The 17,889-nt window shown below is 52.6% G+C and overlaps 1 protein-coding gene across 1 annotated transcript in view; it reads right to left on the reverse strand.

The window, feature by feature from the left end:
• Ablim2 (actin binding LIM protein family member 2) overlaps positions 1 to 17,674 on the reverse strand; it is a 120,064-nt gene extending 102,390 nt beyond the window's left edge. The window contains exon 1 of the mRNA XM_060365438.1: positions 17,497 to 17,674. Within this exon, the coding sequence (XP_060221421.1) occupies positions 17,497 to 17,506 (10 nt within the window). The 5' untranslated portion in view covers positions 17,507 to 17,674. The remainder of the gene's footprint in view (positions 1 to 17,496) is intronic.
• Positions 17,675 to 17,889: the final 215 nt, after the last annotated feature.

Genomic DNA, 17,889 nt, shown 5'->3' on the forward strand with positions numbered 1-17,889 from the left:
AATTAAAAAAAAATCAAACATAACACACCCAAACAAAAGCTGCTCCTCACCTGGAGACAGGGAGAGAGTATGGCTGAGCCACAGCAGGGCATAGGCAGTGGGGTCAGTCACCCTCAGAAGGAAAAGGAGGTTTGATGCCGGGTGGAGGCTCAGGAAACAGGGCTGTGAGGAGAGCAGTTGTGGTACCCAGGCAAGAGGAGGTCCAGAGACCACGGAGAAAAGCTGGAGGAAGCAGACTGCAGCAACAGTCCTTCACGGGCGGCGAGGACCCACATGCTCTTTCCAAAACAAGTCTCCCTCTTAAATGCCTTATCCTACCTCCCTGGCCCTATGCTGGTACTAAAGATGAAAACAAAACAAAATGAAACACCTTGAAAACAAGCAAGCAAGGGCACAGCCATAGCAGAGGTCAACCTCCTCAGTGACATCACTCAGGCCAGCAGAGGGGACACCCAGTTTTCCCGTCCTCTAGAATCAAGGGCAGGGAAGTGGCAGCCAAGAGTTGTTTTGGAAGCTGAAAAAGCACAGAGGAAGCCTGGGCAAGGAGACAATACCTTTAGAAACCCCACAATGGACAGCAAAGCCAGCAGGCCTAAGGGCTCCTCTCTGAGCTCACACAGCATGACCCCAAGGTCAGACAATGTCACCTCCCCTTAGCCTCGCCCTGCCTGGCCTTGCCCTGGCTACACAAGTCACTCAAGTCCTGACAGACTGAATGTCACAAAACATCAGAAGTTGGTGGGAAAGTCCCGGGGCTTGAGCCTCCGATCACAGCTTGGCCTCTTTCTGTCCTTGGCTCTCTCTTCCCTCATCCCCCAGAGCCCTGCATGTTTCTGAGGATGTTCGGGGAAGTCTAATGGATCTCCAGTCTCTGAGTGTTCTGAGCTGTCTGCAGCCCTGCACAAACGGAAGCTGTAATCATGGATCATAAACCCACAGCCCAGGGCCCAGACTCAACCTGCTTTAATTGGCGGCTTCTTCCTGCCCTGCAAACCGCAGCATCCCTGCAGAGTTCCCAGCTCTCCCTGCAATTCATTTCTGCCCACCAGAGTTCATGGGCACCTGGGAAAATGGCTCTTGCCAGACACACACACAAGTGCGTTGATGTGGGTCAGGTGGCTGATTTCTGAATGATCCAGTCTCCCAAGTAGGAGAAGGCTGCTCAGTGACAGGCCCTGGCTCTTGGCCTGCAAATGGGGAGGTAGGAGTAACCAGCCACTCCCCTCAGACTTGAGCTGCTGCAGCTCTTAGGACAAGATGGCCCCTCAGGAAACAGGCTCTGTCCCTGTCCTGACTAACTCCCTTTTACAGAACAGAGAGCAATGGCTGGTGGTGTCAGAATCTCCATGCAATTCAGGCCCCTCCCTACATCTCTGGCTCCCCTGGTCTGTGTGGCTCTAGACATCTTGGTCACCTGTCCCTAGCTAGGAACTCCCCCAGGGCAAGGACTCTGTGTCCTATCACCACTGCAATATGCCTTAACTGGGGAAAACACAGGAGCACCCCCTTCCCACAATGCCCAGGAAGAGAACTGGTGATGTTTTCACCACGGCCTTCCACCTCCAGGGTGGAGGGCATGTGTCCCAGTCCCCAGACCTCACAACTGCCCTCAATGGTCCTGAGCCCGAAGGACCAAGCCTGGAGACCACAGCTTCTACCTAAGCCTTGGCAGCTTGGCACAGTTCCTGAACTGCTTGCAGAGGCTGCAGCATTTGTGGCTGTCTTTGGCTCCTGGCAACCCCGGGGCACGGCTGTGGTCATGATGTGGGCAGGAAAGAGACCCAGGGTTTCCCAACCAGCAGTCTTGCCTATGAGAAGTCATGTCGCCCTGGGCTCGTGGTCCCTTTGCCCCAGCTTGCCCCTCGATTGGCTTGCCTTGCTGCAGCTGTATGGAACCCCTAACCCACTGCAGAGTCAGAGGCCCGAAACAAGATGGGGTAGTGGGGGGCGGGAGGCTAAGGAGAGAGGGCTGGGAGGAGACATAGCAAGTGGCTTTGGCACCTGTTCCCCTCCCATCTGTAATGGCAAATGCCCAGGTCCTCCCTTAGTTACCGCTGGCTCCTGGTACTTCCCTTCCCTCCCTCTGTGGATAAGCATCTTAAACGGGATGTCACCAAGGTATCCCTTGTGGTCAGATCAGCAGAACCCTGTGCAAAGGAGAGGTGGGGATTGTGGAAAGTGCAGATTGTGGCCAGCTGCATCAGCACAGCCCAGGGGCCCAGGAATCTGCATTACTAGTGATCAAGGCACTTGTCTTCTCCCTGTCTTCCTCATCTCCACCCATGCTCCAGGGTTGGGGGCCCTTCCTGGACACAGCCTCATGGGAACCCCAGGGCTGAGTCTCACAGTGTCACATACAAGTGCAGCACCCAGAAACACAAAAGACAAGGAACACAAAAGGCAGGTAGCACAAATGAAGCTACTCCAGGACATCCTCCTGCAAGGGGTCCTTCTCTCCCTCCTGTGTCTGTCTACCTCCTATTTGATTGTGTACCACCTCCTCCAGGCAACAGGCCAGGATATCATTGGGGTCCGGTTCCACCCACAGCCTCCTTGAGAAATTCTTTCTCACCATGTGTAGTCAGCATCTTGTCTGTCTTCCTCAATGGCTGGGACTTCTGGAGGAGGAATGGCATCAGGGACAACCGTGCCCAGGGGTTGACACAGAAATGACTCTACCAGCATGCCTCAAGCCACTGTACCATACTAACTGTGTTAGTTGCCTAAAGGACAACGGGACTGGGAAGGGGGTGAGGATGGGGTGAGGTAATGGGGCACAGGGGCTCTCCGCAGAAGGCTAAGGTCTGGGAGACATGTCTCCTGATATCTGTCACATCAGTAAGTGTCATTTCCTTCTTAGGTACATGGACTCAGCTGAAGAGGTGCTGACATACCAGCTGGCCACCCACATCAGAGAAGCACCCTGCTGGCTTGAGCTATCCCTGGCTCCAGATCGGAGCAGAGTCCTGTTGAGACCCACCAAACCTCAGGGTTTGAGGGTGCTCAGAGTCAGAAAGAGGAGGCGCCCTAGCTTAGAGCAGACCACCAGTGGAAAAGAAGCCCTAGAGACCCTGATATGGGACAAAAGTCACCCCAAGATTCCAACTTATGGCCAGATGTACTCATGCCAGCCATGGATCCACAGGTCCCATTTCAAGTAAAAGCCAGGATTCCCCTTTCCATGGCACAGGTGCCTTTCAGTGTGTACCAGTACCACACAGCGTATCAGCACCACAATGTCGGAAGAACAGGAACCCCCACCCCTGAGCACTGAGTCTGTCTGTGGGAAGGGGATGGCTGGAGAGCAGAAGGGTCTGGACAGAAGGATGGGCCAATGCTGAGTGTCACTTGGGAAGTTGACCCCATGACTCAGTGTGGCCACCTATAAAAGGGGTGAAGCCTCAAGGAGGTGAGGCCATTGCCCTGCTATTAATGGCCCTACGCCTTCAGCTCACAGAGGGACTGCCCCATCCGTGAGAGAGACACTCTGTTAATGATTTCAAATCTAGGACTCAGTCTGTATTTCCCATTTTATTCCATCTGAGACCCCAGCCCGTAGGATGGTGCCACCCCACATTCAGGATGGGTCTTCCCTCCTCAGCAAATCCAATCTACAAACTCCCTCCCAGATGTGGCCCCAGACACATCTGCCGGGTTCTTTTTTGAGACCCTATCACATTGACAGCCAATAGTAAACATTACAGGCTGTTTCTATCAGACACAGGCCCGGGACTTTCAATGGCCTCAGAACTGGAAAAGCACGGTGGGAGACATGTTCCTGGCCTGCAGGTTTGAACCCCACTGCCCAGTCCTACCCACCCCATTACGATAGGCAGGCCAATTGCAGCACAATGCTTGCAAACAGGAGCAATGACATCACACCGCTGGGATTTGTAGGGGTTGGAGGTCATGCCTGCGAGTGTCCCCACGGTACCCAGGGCCTTCAGATGCTATAAAATGCAGGCATTGATTGCTGTGAGATAAAACAATGGCTCCCTGAGGATCCCGCCAGGTCAGCAGCCAGGGTTTCTGAGGTTGCCACACCCCGGGGTATATTTAGCTCTCTGTTGAGGCTCTGCCAGGTGTGAGCATTCCATCTGACCAAGGACGCAGAATTTCCGAACAGCGACTAATTTCTCATCAGCAACGTGAAATTTGCTCCTGCACAGAGGTCCCTCTTTCATTTGTAACTGCAGATGAAATCATCACCAGAGATCACGTCACGCGTGTATTTGGGTCCCTGGGCCGGCAGCATGCCAGGTGTCACTCAGAGCCTGAGCTCCTCAGTGAGTAGAGAATGCCAGCCAGGGGTAGAGAGGCTAACAGCTGCTCTCTAGGGGAGCATCCTTGAGGCCAGTCTGAGCAAAGCTGTCACTCACACAGCCCTGAAATGAATCAGCTCTTAGAACCCAAGAAACAATGAGCTAGCAGTAAAGGAAGGGGTGTCATAATGCCTTTACCTCTTAAGGGATTTCCCCTCTAATGTGCTTGTTTTAAACACCTTTCTAAGACACAGCTGTGTACAAACATATATTCTGAATTCTGTGCCTATCACTAGCACTGATGTGCATTCTACTAATCTCTCATGATTTTAATGAATGTATACCATTCCATCCTTGATCAGAAGTTCTCAGAATGGTCCAAAGATTCCTGGTAGTCCCCAATAACCTCTTAGGGCCTAGTGAGGCCAAGACCATTTTGCTACTAAGACTAGAAAGTTCTAGCTATTGGTTGATGCTATGCTTTGGATACTGTGGTGGTTTGAATGGCCCCAAAGGCCCATAGGGAGTGGCACTATTGGGAGGTGTGGTCTTATTGGAGTAGGTGTGGCCTTGTTGGAGGAAGTGCACCACTGGGGGTGGAACTTTGAGTCTCAGAAGCTCAAACCAGGCCTAGTAGCTTACTGTCTCTTCCTGCTACCTATAGATCCAGATGTAGAACTCTCAGCTACTTCTCCAGCACCATCTGCCTACATGATGCCATACTTCCTGCCATGATGATAACGGGCCTCTGAACTGTAATCCAGCCCCAATTAAATGCTTTCCTTTATAAAAGTTGTTGCTGTGGTCATGGTGTCTCTTCACAACAGTAAAACCCTCACTTTTTTTAAGACACCAAAACACTAAGAATACTGAGTGTTCTCAAAAGGAGCATGTGTTTAAGGTTGATTTCCCAAGGTGGTCCTATAGGGAAGAAGAACCCTTAAGAGATGAGGCCTAGAAGGAAGTCCTTGGGTCCTTGGGTCTCCTATCTTTATCTCTTATCCAGACGTCTGTTGATTAGCACACGCCTAAGGATCTGAGGGATCTAACTGAGCTTATGCAATAGTTTCAAACGCTGCTGCAGAACTTTGAATGTGGGGTCCTAACACTTCCGGTGTTAAACACCCTTGTCAAGGGGACAGATGTATGTGGGTTGTGGTGAACACAGAGAACTGATAGGCACATGTCCCAGGTGATCTTAGACAACAGTAATCATCCCAGCCTCTGAAACAGACCGAGAGATCCCACCCTCTCCACATCCTCTTGCTTCACTGCTGTGAGGTAAGCAATTTCACTGCCACATATGCCCCACTGTCACCAAAGACAACCCATCAGAGGACTAAAAGCAATGGATCAGCCCAAGGAGGGAATGGTACCTCTAAAGCTCCAGATCCATATCGGTACCTTCTCTTTATAAGTTAAATGTCCCCGGGAACTTTGTGAGAACAACAGAAAGCTAACAGAAGATAGTATTGAGAAGCTGAGTTGTTGACTGCAACTATGCTAATGCAGGTGGAAGAGCCTATGAGCTGAGGAAAGGTTGTGGAGGCATCTGGAGGAATGGAACAGATGAGAGGAGACCTAGGAAGCTGCTGGAAGAGCTCAGGGGGCCATCCTGGGGAGGTCAGAAGAACATAACACTATGGGAAATGTGCATAGTGAAGTCTCTGCAGAGGAGGATTCAGATGGAGTGGGGATTCTACCCGCAACTAGGCAAGAGGTCTCTCTTTCTATACTTCAGGAAAGAATATGGCTGACTTTTTCAATGCCATGACAGCACGTGGAAGGGAGAGCAGGAGGATGACAGGCTAGTTTATCTGACATAAACCATGCTACAGCAACATGACAGTCAGGCTTTGGCATGGGCATCACTAGCTGTAGTATCACTAAATTACAGGCTGCGTTTAGCCAGATTTACAATAAGAATGAGGAGCAAAGCATAAAGATTTGGAAACTTCAGCTTGGGCAGAAGGAACCTGTGTAAAGTTTTAGCTGTAGGGTGTGGCTGCTAGCTCTGAGGCACGTGATGCTCGGGGCTCCTGAGGGACAGGGAAGTGCAGAGATACCACAGGCACAGAGACCAGAGATAAATGAGACAAATCTGTCTCAGAAAACTTCCAGGATAGAATTCTTTCTTGAAAGAACATCAGAGTGTCCTGTGTGACCCAGCCCACCTAGATTGGGCCAACAGGGTACCCAGAAGCCATCACAGCAGCTGTGGTCCAAGCCAGTTATGACACAACCCCTCCTGCCAACGGATCTTAGACTGCCCATGGGATGCTTGCTTTAGGGGGGTGCAGAATGTAGGATTTTGGGTCATAATGGCTTTTACTGGCATGACAAAGGACGGCACAAAAAGGCCAGGCCAGTGCTACAGAACTAATTCCTGCAAACAGCCCCCAACAGAGTGCTGCTTAGAATCACAAGACTGAAGCTACAGCCTATGGTGTCCACTCCAGGACCTTAAGGATGAAGAGGTGTAGAGGGAAGCTGCAGACAACATACAAACCTATGAGAGAGAGGCCATAGGTGCTACAGCCAGCAAGGCTGAAGTGGCAGGGTTGCCTAAGCCATGGGGGTCTGGGGGGGGGGAGCTGCATCCTTCTACAGTGTACCTCAGATGCTGGCCATGAAGATTTAGGGTTTCGTGTCTGTCCTCCTTGTGTTCTGATCTTGCTTTGGGCCAATACCTCCTATTTTCCTATCCTTCAATTTCGAATAAGAATGTTTACCTCAGAAAGTATAATTTCCTTTAATTTTTTTTTATAGGAGCTCACAGCTTAGAGTTTCTGAGTGTCAGAGCTTTGAACTTGGACTTTTTGTTTGGTTGGTTTTGTTGCTTTTATTTTGAATTTGGACTTCCAGAAAGCACTAGGACCAAAGAGATGTGTTGGGTCTTGGGAATGGAAGTACATAGTCTACACTCTGAGATGTCTGAGATGGACATGAAGCTTTGCATCATGCAGGGATGATACTGTTTGTTTGCTTTTTATTTTTTAAATTTCCCTAAGGCCCCAGTGAGGATGGCTAGGTCCTCCGGTGGCACTATTGGGAGGTGTGGCCAAGAAAAGGCAGGGGCCCCCAGCCTCTTTTTCATCCTCTTTTGCATTTCTGCAGAATTTCTCTGCCACCAGCTCCCCAACATCACCCCCACACCCCAGCAGAGGCCTGAAAGCCCTGGAAGCCCCAGGCAAGGAACCTCATAAAAGCATTTTCTGTTCATAAGTGATTGCCTCGGGTCCTTTCTGATGGTGACAGAGGATGATGGCTGCCCTCACTGTCTCCAGACTGCAATGGAATTTTGCAACAACCACACATGTGATATCACAACTAGCTGATCATGGAACCAGACATCAGAGTCTGGCCACTGTGAATCCGGGTGCTAACAAGATTCACAAATCTGCAGGGCGACTTTGCACTCACTATGCTCAGGGGTTCACGTGAGAGCGGTTTATTACACTTTTAATTTAACAACTTTTTTAAAAATCCTGTATTTTAATTTCTAGCTCAGTAAATATCCTTAAGGGCAACCCACATAAAAGCACTTTGGGGTCCTCAGCAGTGCTGGGTCCTAGAGCCCTGGAGTCCTGAGAGATGCTGCTGGAATGGACAGTGGCTTTCTTGGCCTGTGCTCTCTGCCTGGACACATCAGTGGATGATATAGCCCTCCCTTTATTGTGGCTTCTGATACCCAGCCCACAGCCATACTCAGAGCCATTCCTCAGCAGCACCTCCAGAGGCAGCGCCCTGCTGTCAGGAATCCTGGGTACTTAAGGCTCAGTATGTTTCCCTAACTGCTTCCTAAGAGACAGCCCTATCCCTCCAGCTATAGAAGTGGCAAGTTCAAGGCACATAGGGTGTTTACATTTAGTCAATTAAGAGGAACAGTCTTCATCCTAGGAAAAGTTATCCTCACACCCTCAGACTATAGGTATAGAGAAGTGTCCCACCCAGCCACACACCATTCCAGAAGCTGTACGGACTGACTAATGGTCTTCAAAAGGTGTCATTTTCCTCCTCAAAATATCTGTGAATATGGTACTCACATGGATATTAGGGGTTTATGATATGATTAAGGTACCACGAAGTTAAAATCTATGTCACCCAGAGAATCCTGGGTGACATAAGAGTAGAGAGCAGAGGGGATTTACAGACACGGGTCACCATGGGAAGATGGAAGAGAGGGTTGTAGAGCCTGGTTTTAGAGATTGAAGTGATGTGGCTACAAGCCACGTAATGCAGACAGCCACCAAAGCAGGAAGAGGCCAGTACTAACTATCCTAGAGACTGTGGGGGGCACAACTACACACTGACGTCAGCCAGGCTTGACCACTGGTCTCCCAGGCTGCTAGTGGACACATCTGTGCTATTCCACTTGTTCCAGATGGTTACCAGGGACAACAGCCGGAGCACTCCCCTGGGCCTTGGGCACTGTGTTACAGTTTCCAGGTGACCGGGACCAGCAGGGAAAGCCCTGCCATGAGCATCTAGAGACAGCCAGGTCCCACAACTGAGAGAGGAGAGGCATGAGTCCCAGCAGAACACAACCAGCCCCAAACCCAGGGGCTCCGGGGTGAGAGGCAAGAGCCCAGCTCTGGCTGTGCCCCACCCCGCCCTGGGAGCACAGAAAGGCAGTGAAGAACTTCATGGGGCTTCTATCCTCATGTGTCCCCTCTGTGGAGGGACACATCCAGCCCCACAGAGGTGGTGAAAGGGCTTCCTGACAGAATGATGTTCAGATGGACAGTATGGATGCACAGGAGTTGAACGCCATCAAAGTAAGATTCCCTCCATGGGGGAAGTGGTTTGGGGTGGCTAGAGGAAGACTTGAGGGGCAGCAAGGCTGGCTCTTTTGAGACCCCTGGAGAGGATCTTCTCACCCTGTTGGTCTCCAGTATCCCGTGACTCATGACCCTTCCTCCATATTTGGAGCCAGCAGCCCAGAAGGTCCCCTCCCGGCTCTGTTTTGGATGTCACTTTTCTATCTCTTCTGACCTGCCTCTCACCAATGAAGACCCACCCGGGTAACCCAGAATCACGTCCCCACGGCAAGGTCCTCATTTAGTCACATCTGAACACTCCCTCTGCCCATGTAAAGCTGACACAGTGACAAGTTCCAAAAATTAGGACAGGAGGCCCCCGGGAGCCAGTATCTAGCCCTCACATTGTCTGAGAAGAAACACCTCAGAGAGGGTCAGTAGCAGCGCTGGGCTGCACAGCAGACAGTATCTGACCTGAGTCCCAGCAGGAAATTCCATGGTTTCAAAGGAGAGCAGAGACGTGATGGTGTGATAGAGCTGGGAGGCTCCGTGGCCGTGTGCAGCTGGAGCAGGCCAGAACTTGGGTGGAAAAGTGGGCAGAGTTTAGATAAATGGGTAGAGGGGCAGGGAGAAGGCATGCAGGGCTAGCAGTGAGGACAGAGGAGCTAGTGACTGAAGACTTTCAGAACATTCTGCAACAGCTCTGAGCTTAAGAAGGGGCAGAGTTTAGTTCCTGGAACAAAGGAAGCCTCAACTAGGCTGAGGCTAGACCACACCTGGCTCTTCCAGAAACAGTAGGTGGCAACAGCCTCAGGGTGACTCCTCCCCCCTTCTCTTCCTCCCTCTCTCATCCTTCTCTCCTCTTCTTCATTCATTTTCCCCTTCCTTCTTCCCCTTCCCCTTCCTTTCTTCTTCCTCTTCTCTCTCCTCCCCCTCTCCTCCCTCCTGTTACTTTCACCTGTCCCTTTCCCCTCTTTCCCTTACTGCCCTGCATACCAACACCTGTACCTTCCTTCACCTCTGTGAGTTTTGCTCCCCTAACCCAAGGATAGTGTGGGATTTAATCTTTGAAAACAAGTCCTGTTCCTAGAGAGGTCACAGCAGAGGACAGTGGTTCTCAACCTGCAGGGCACGACCCTTTCACAGGGATCACCTGAGACCATCAGAAAACACAGGTATTTCCATTATGATTCATAACAGTAGCAACATTACAGTTATGAAGGAGCAACAAAAAAATAATTTTATGGTTGGGGGGGTGGTAACCACAACATGAGGAAGGGCATTAAAGGGTCACAGCATTAGGGAGATTGAGGGCCACTGGTCTAGGAGAAAAACCCCAGCTTCTCCATGGGTCTGTGAGTACATAATGCTCCCAGTGGCCTGCAGAAGACTCAGGCCTGTCACTCATCATCTATGGTGATGCCCACCCATCCAGATGTTTCCTCCTGCCTGTCCCCCAACATTCTCTCCCTCCAGCTCCCCAGGGTGCCCTCCTGATTAACCAGCAGCAGCACCTCCCTCCTGTACTCACTCATAACTGAAGCCAAGACCATTAAGGACAAAGGACTGGAATGTCACAAGTAATCTTGGCCACAGTCCTTGGGGATCTGCTGGCATTTTGTGTCTACTGAAGCACCAACAAAACAGGGTGAGGGCTCAGGGTGTCTTTTGCCATGTCAGATCCTGGGGATGCTGAAGTCTCCGAGAAGCGTTTGTATTCTGAGTGACAGAGGGGTCAGGCAGAGGCAGGACCCAGCTGCACCCATTCACTCTTCCAGGACGGGTGTCAAGGAGCTGCCTCCCCTATCAGAACATTCTAAGAGGCTGGGAAGGAGTCTGAGGCTGGCTGTGCCCCGAGGACAAACTCCTGCAGAGATGGTAGCTTCCATGCCAGCATGCTGACTGAACTCACACTGCTGCCTCACTGTCTCTCCCTGCTCCTGTGTGTGAAGCTCAGGAAGCTAAACTCAGGAGATGTGACCCAACAAAGCCTCTGCCTCTGCCTCTGCCTCTGCCTCTGCCTCTCTGCCTCTGCCTCTGCCTCTGCCTCTGCCTCTGCCTCTGCCTCTGCCTCTGCCTCTGCCTCTGCCTCTGCCTCTGCCTCTGCCTCTGCCTCTGCCTCTGCCTCTGCCTCTGCCTCTGCCTCTGCCTCTGCCTCTGCGGATATACAATGCACCGACTGGGCACTCCCTACAGATCAGAGGTGGAAACAGGTCTGGGGTGCTGCTGGGCCAAGAAGCAGGGGGAGGGGGAGGCAGGCTGCAAAGTGGCTTAGAAGGTAAGTTGGCTTCATGCAGAGGATCACCAAGTGGTGCAGGGTGTTCCAGATGCCCCTACACTCCCGCTTCCAAGTACCTGCCAGGTCTTGAAGAATCCCCCAAAGCAGGTGCTACCTCCGTCTCACAGGGGAGCAAGCTGAGGCAAAGGGTGGTTGGAGGAGCATACCTAACAATGGGTTCTGGAACCAGCTCTGCCAAGGGGCTCCTGAGCTCTCCACAGAATACAAACTGCTCTCAGACTGGGCATGGAGCACGGAGCCGTGGTGCAGGTGGCAAGAGACTCCCGTTAGAGCATCCACACAGCATCTGCTTGGGGCATACCAGTTCACCATCAGCCTAAAGCCCCCAGGCAGACAGTCTCTGTGACCAGCCCCTATGCTAAGGCAGGCAGCAAAAGTGAGGGTCTCAGAATAAAAGCCTACCCTAATCCTTCCCATAGAGCCTAAAAGGGTGGTTACTGTCCACGAAACTCAGGTGCCTCCTCCCGTCAGGTTGTCAGTCCCTCCACTTCCGAACCCTAATCCTAACCAAAGTGTGAAAGCCAAAACACTTCCCCAGAAGGCGACACAGTGAAAATGTCAGATGAGAAAAGCTGGCAGGCGTATTTACCTGAAATGACATGAGCCTCAGGACCAGACGTCTTGGTCAGGCATGATCACACCCTCCAAGGTGACCCATTCTTACTCACAGGTACACTAAGGCCCAAAGTTGCCCAAAGAGAGACCCCTGGCAGGGCAGGGCTGTGGGAACCAGAAGATCCGTGAGCATCGTGACTGCCCCTTGAAGTGGATAGCAGACTCTGGAGGGCCAAGGCCCCGCATGCGTGCTGGGGATATCAGAGACTGAGGTCAGGGTTTCGTACTGATGATACCAGAAGTCAAGGTTACCTATAGGGAGGCATGCGAGCTGCACATGGCAGAGCATGGATCGATGACCATGAGGGTAGACTTCGCAGAAGGCAGAAGAGGCCCTTGGAGACGTGTGCTAACAAGCCCTGTACATGGGAAGTTGAAGCAAGGATCTGTGGCTCAGTGAGAAGACAGGGCTACACTCATCTAAGAAGCTCTAAGGTAATGCCCCAGGTTGAGCCTGTGCACACAAAGCACTCCTCCACACATCACCAGGCAACAGAAACTGCCCCAGCTGTTGGCCAGGGCACAATGTACTTCACTGGGGAGACTCGAGGCAGCTGGGGTTGTGACAGGTTCCTTGGGGTTCAAAGTCCAGGTCCTCCAATCTTGTGACACCAGGTAACTGCTGGGACCTGAAAGGCCTGTTTCCCCTCTGTGCGGGGGAACCCCAGCACTAGACCTGTGAGGCATGAGGAGGATACAGGAGAAAGCAGATCCCCAGTCTGGCCCGGGGCCCTAAGGAAGCGCCCCGTGAACATGGCTGCTAAGGTGACACATAAGCCTCCCGTCCTGCCCTGGTGCTGCGGATACCCTAGAAGCCCTGAGCTGTGCAGTGGTGGAAATATTCCCAGAGTAAACAGAGATGAGGCACTCGAGTTACCCTAACAGGGACCAGCAAGCAGCCTTGGGGCTCTAAGCACCAACTTGGTCATAGCCCAGTGTGCTTGAAGCAGCCTAGAAGCGCTCAATCGCAGCACATGATGGTGACTAAATCCTGGAGCTGACTCCGCCTGTTACAATGTCTTCCTGCTGCGTCTGTTTTACCTGCTCTTCGAGGCTCCGCCAGGCAGCTGGCAGTGGTACTGAGTACCTAGCACTCTTGGTCCCCCAAGACCCTGACACGTGATCAGGGAAGTACAGAGGACAACAGTAGCAAGAAGCCAGCCTAGGAGCCTTGACTATAGGGAAGATCTTACCGGACCTCCTAGGAGGCTGATACAGCCACAGCAAAGCACAAGGAAGGGTGTGAGGCACCCATGCAGAGGAGAGCCACGGACTCTAGATCAGGGCGAGCATGGGGCCAGCATCCGTGAATTCCAACAGCTGCCAGTGTCAGCAACTATGGCCTGGGCTGGCCCTGAGAACAGGCAGTGCCCCCTTTTAAAGGGCCAGCAACAGGACAGGGCCTTCCTCAGGGCTGACTCTAGGCCCTCCCGCCTGCTCAGAGCTCTCCAATGGTTTGGGCAGGTGGTTTAGAAACACTTAAAGGGTCAGGGGACACACACCTTCCTGGGATATCAAAATGGACTTCTCAAGAGTTCATTAACTTCAGACCTGATTCTAGAAAATACTAAACCACCTCATTATCAGACTCTTGGGGGTAGCTAACTTGGAAATTAACCTTGATCATCACAGGAAAAGCAGTCAGAGTTTGGGGATACAGGGCATATGAAATCAGAGAATGACAGTCCATGGTACTCAGGGTCCTGGCCAGATGTGACTCCTGATACATTTCAAGACTAGGGAGGTTCCTCTCTGTTATCCATTACCCACAGTGGAGGTGCTAGGGGACATGGGACACAGTGTGCCTTCCTGTGCATGCTTGGCTCTACCCAGCCGTGGACAATGAGATGCCCCTCCATGCTCTGTGTGAAGTACAGTGACTCCTACAGAATGGGACATCCCCTTTCTCTGCAGTAATGGCTTTCCAAATCCATGTACACCATTTCCAGAACCAAAACAACACTGCCTCCTGCTTTTGGCTCTGCATCTCATTATAAAGAAGAACAGGGGATGAGTGGCTGCCAGACGCCGCCTCCGACATGCCAGCGATTTCCCTGCTAAGTCTTTCCCTGTGTGGTACAGCTGAGGTCACATGTGATATGAGGTTTCACCCTCCACTCTTTCTTTTTATTTAATTAACTAATTTTCTTATTTTATGTGTACAACTGTTTTGTCTGCATGTGTGCCTGTGTACCACCAGTACCAACTGGTGTCTGAGGAGGCCAGAAGGGGGCATTAGATTCCCCTAGAACTGGAGTTACAGTTGGTCCTAAGCCACCATGTGGGTGCTGGGAATCAAACCCTGTCCTCTGGAAAAGCAGCCAGTGCTCTTAACCATTCAGTCATCTCTCCGGCTCCCCTCTGCTGCTTCTTAATGAAACTGGCTTTCTTAAACATTTTCTAGTAACACTGAGAGGTCATCATATCAATTGTTAATGCCTCCCACATCCACCTAAGATTTCAAGAAACTGATAATTTGTTTGCTGAGAAGTCTCAGAGCCTGGGGCAGCGCAGACACACAGTTCAGAGCCTAGGGCAGCGCAGACACACTGTGGGCGTTTAGTAAATATTTCCAGGATCAAGGTTGATAGCCAGCATCCTTTGTCCCCCACAGTGGCTGGTGACCAGCTCTGCTTGTGGCCACATTCTGCCCACTCCTGGGCTAGGAGTAGTGACTGTCACATTCCAAGTGTATTAGAATGCCAGGCTGCTTCTGGCTGTGCAAAGTACTTTCCTTGACCCTGGATGGGTGCCTGTCCTTCTCCAAGCCTCTTTGTCCTGTGTGGGGGTGGGTACATCCGGAGTATTCTCGGGTCCCTTCCAGCTGCTTACACATCAGCATGGCAGTAAATGGTGGCTGAGCCAGCTGCCAGGCTTCCACCTGTTATGAGCTGAATTCACACAGTGTCCTGACCCCAACACCTTAGATGGTGGCTGTATGTGGAGACAGAGTTCATCAAGATAAAATGAGGTCACTTATGTGCCCTCATCCAGTCAGCATGGTGTCCTAGGAGAGGAGGATATCAGGACACAGATACTCAGAGGGACAACTTTGTGAAGACATAGAAAGGGTATGCCGTCTACAGGCCAAGGAGAGAGAAATCAGTCTCCTAAGGCCTTGATCTTGGTCGTTTGGGCTCCAGTATTGTCCAAAATTGTTACAGAATAAAACACACACACACACACACACAAATACTTCTACCTCAGCTCAGCTAGGCTTATAGCCACCTCCAGGGACATTAGGCTTAGTTAGACATTAGCCTAACTCAAGTCCAGTGCCTGGTGGCAAAGCCAGCAGAGGGTTTATCATGTCCACTTCCAGTCAGGGGCTTCCCAGCCCCTTATCCCGCTGTGGCCGCATGGGCTGCCCTGCTCTGGACACCACATTACAGGTGCAGTGTGGAAGCTGACACTGCACACACAACTACAGAGATTCCCTCCACACACACAGCTGGGGAAATTGAGACACAGAGAACTGCATGACCTGTCTGCAATGGAACTCCTTCTGCTTCTACCTTGATGTGGCACTCTGCAGGCCTCTCTCTGGCCACTGGAAATCAACAGGCAACCACAGCCACGGTGGCATCTGTAGGCCTCAGTGCCACACCAGAAACAGCATGGCACAGCTCTATGTTGTCATACCCCAGCAGCATCCACTCTGTCCTCACCACAACTGGGAAGGAACTTCTAGCGCAGGACATACTACAGGTTGCCAGGGCTTCCCATCACCTACCCATATGGGCATGGTCAGGACCAGTATCACCCCATGACAGCTGTCTGTTCCAGGTTCCACAATGATGCCAGCCTTTCCTGGGGGAGGCACAAGGGAGTCTTTCCCTGTTGACAATAAAAGCGTCTGCCCTGCCATATGTACATTTCATAGCAGCTCCACACTAGAACCCATGTACCTCTCTCCACTCTTCTCCTCCAGATGAGGGGGAATCACTGCTGGGCATGCAATAGTCTGGCCAAAGCTAAGACATGATCGACACGTGGGCCAGACAACATTTGTTCTGTTTCCAAAAGGGACCCAGCAATGACAATGAGCACCCATGCTCCTGAGGGGCTGCTGTGTGCAGGGTTTTTCTGCTTAGAGGGGATCCAAAGTTCCAAGCAAGCAGACCAAGACTGGAAAGGTGTCCCATTGCACCAGGCACACGCCACAGTTCAAAACACAGTCTTCCTGCCACGACAACCCTGGTCCTCCTCCCCTGGGGACAAAAACTACAAATGCAGGGAGTGGGTACCTGTGCTCCCTCTCAGGGCTTCTGATTACAGGGACCAGAGCTATCAATTATGGTCTAAAAGCATAAAATTAACTTGCATACACCCAGCCATTATCCCCACCGCCATTAGATAAGTGTCTGGAGGTCCTGCCAAGTCTGAGGATGCCCTCCCTGCACACCCCACAGGTAACAGGTTGGCTATCTCAGGAGGCTCCCACCTCCCATGCCACTTACTCTCGGTTACTCTGAACATTCACTGCCGAAGTCCCTCCTTCCTTGGCTAGGTGGGAAAGGGGACAGTCCCTGGAAGGAGGTACTGGGTGCCTCCAGTGAGCTGTTAACAAGCTTATTCCCTCCCTGTCCACCTTCTCCCAGAGGAAGCAGCTGTACCGTTGGTTGACGCAGCGTGGCTGTAGCAACTTGGGCTTGGGGGGAGGGGAAGCAAGCTGGAGTCGGGGAGCCCTGGGTTCGAATTCCTATCACTTGGTAGAGCTCAAGTCATTGAAGTCTGATCAACCCATGGCTCCTGAAAATGGAGACCAGCATCCCTCTCTTCTGGGAAATGCAAGGATCCCTGCAGGCTGAGCTCTTGAGGCTGTCAGATGGGTGCATCCTGAGGCGATTTACAGATGCTCCCTGAACCAAGACCTTCCAGCTCTAGGTCTCAGTTTCCCTCTGCGCTCAGGCACTGCTGGGGTGCAGGGACGTGGGATTTTCCAGCTTCACACAGAGGCGGTCAGATCCCTGTGGGTGGGTGCGGCGAGAAAGGCAGGGCTGAAACGCTCAGGGCTGAAGGGCTGGAAGGACAACGCGCACAGACAGCGCCTGGACTGACACACATACAGCCTCTGGCACTCAGATCCGCAGCGGCAAACCTGGGGCGCTCAGGGTCTGCCAGACGCCACCACCCAGGCGCTGCGGGAACCGCGCAAGGGTGGAGTCCCCTGCTGCAAAGCTCCGCCTGTCATCACACCTCTCTCCACGGTTAAGACTACGGAGACCCCAGGGTCCCTTACCGGAACCCAGATCTTTTTACTGAAGCAACCTGGGACCCCCACGAGAAGCAAGGAGTGGCGTCTGCCAGACAGTCCTGCGCAGTCACCCTAGCTGACACTGTGGGAAGGGATCCTGTGCACGCCAGCCCCGCGCCCCCCGGCTCAGGGACAGGGGCTGAGGGCCGGCCTGTGGGGCTGTATAGCCTGGAGAAGAAGTTGGGTGGAGCCGCTGGACTCAGGGCTCTGCACTGCAGGTACAGCCTGATTCCCACCCAGTCCTCGAGACCCTGCTGGGGGGCTGCAGCTCTGAACCCGCGGATCCCCGGTCGCCGCTCTCACCTGCACTCATGTCAGCGGCAGCTTCCAGTAGGGCGGTCCCCGCGCTGCGACAGCCCGAAGACCGGGCCCGCAGGTGCGGCGCTCGCACGAACCTCAGCACGCCTGAGGCCAGCGGCTAGGCGCACAGAACCCGCTGTCCGCAGAACCACCGCAGCTCAGGGCTCCTGCCCCGCCCCCTAGCCCCGCCCCGCCCCCAGCTAGGCCCCTCCCCTTGTCGAGCTGCGGGAGGGTCGCACCCTGGGAAGTGTAGGCGCCGTTCCCCCGCCGCCCGCCTGCGCGCCACCGCAGTTGGACGTGTGGACTACAAGTCCCGGCAGGCTGTGTTTTTCGCGCAGACGCAGGCTGGCAGCAGCACAGGTGCTCTCCCGCACCTGATCCTAGAGCTCGGCAGAG

This window comes from Meriones unguiculatus, chromosome 12 (assembly GCF_030254825.1).
Source record: "Meriones unguiculatus strain TT.TT164.6M chromosome 12, Bangor_MerUng_6.1, whole genome shotgun sequence".
NCBI lineage: Eukaryota > Metazoa > Chordata > Mammalia > Rodentia > Muridae > Meriones > Meriones unguiculatus.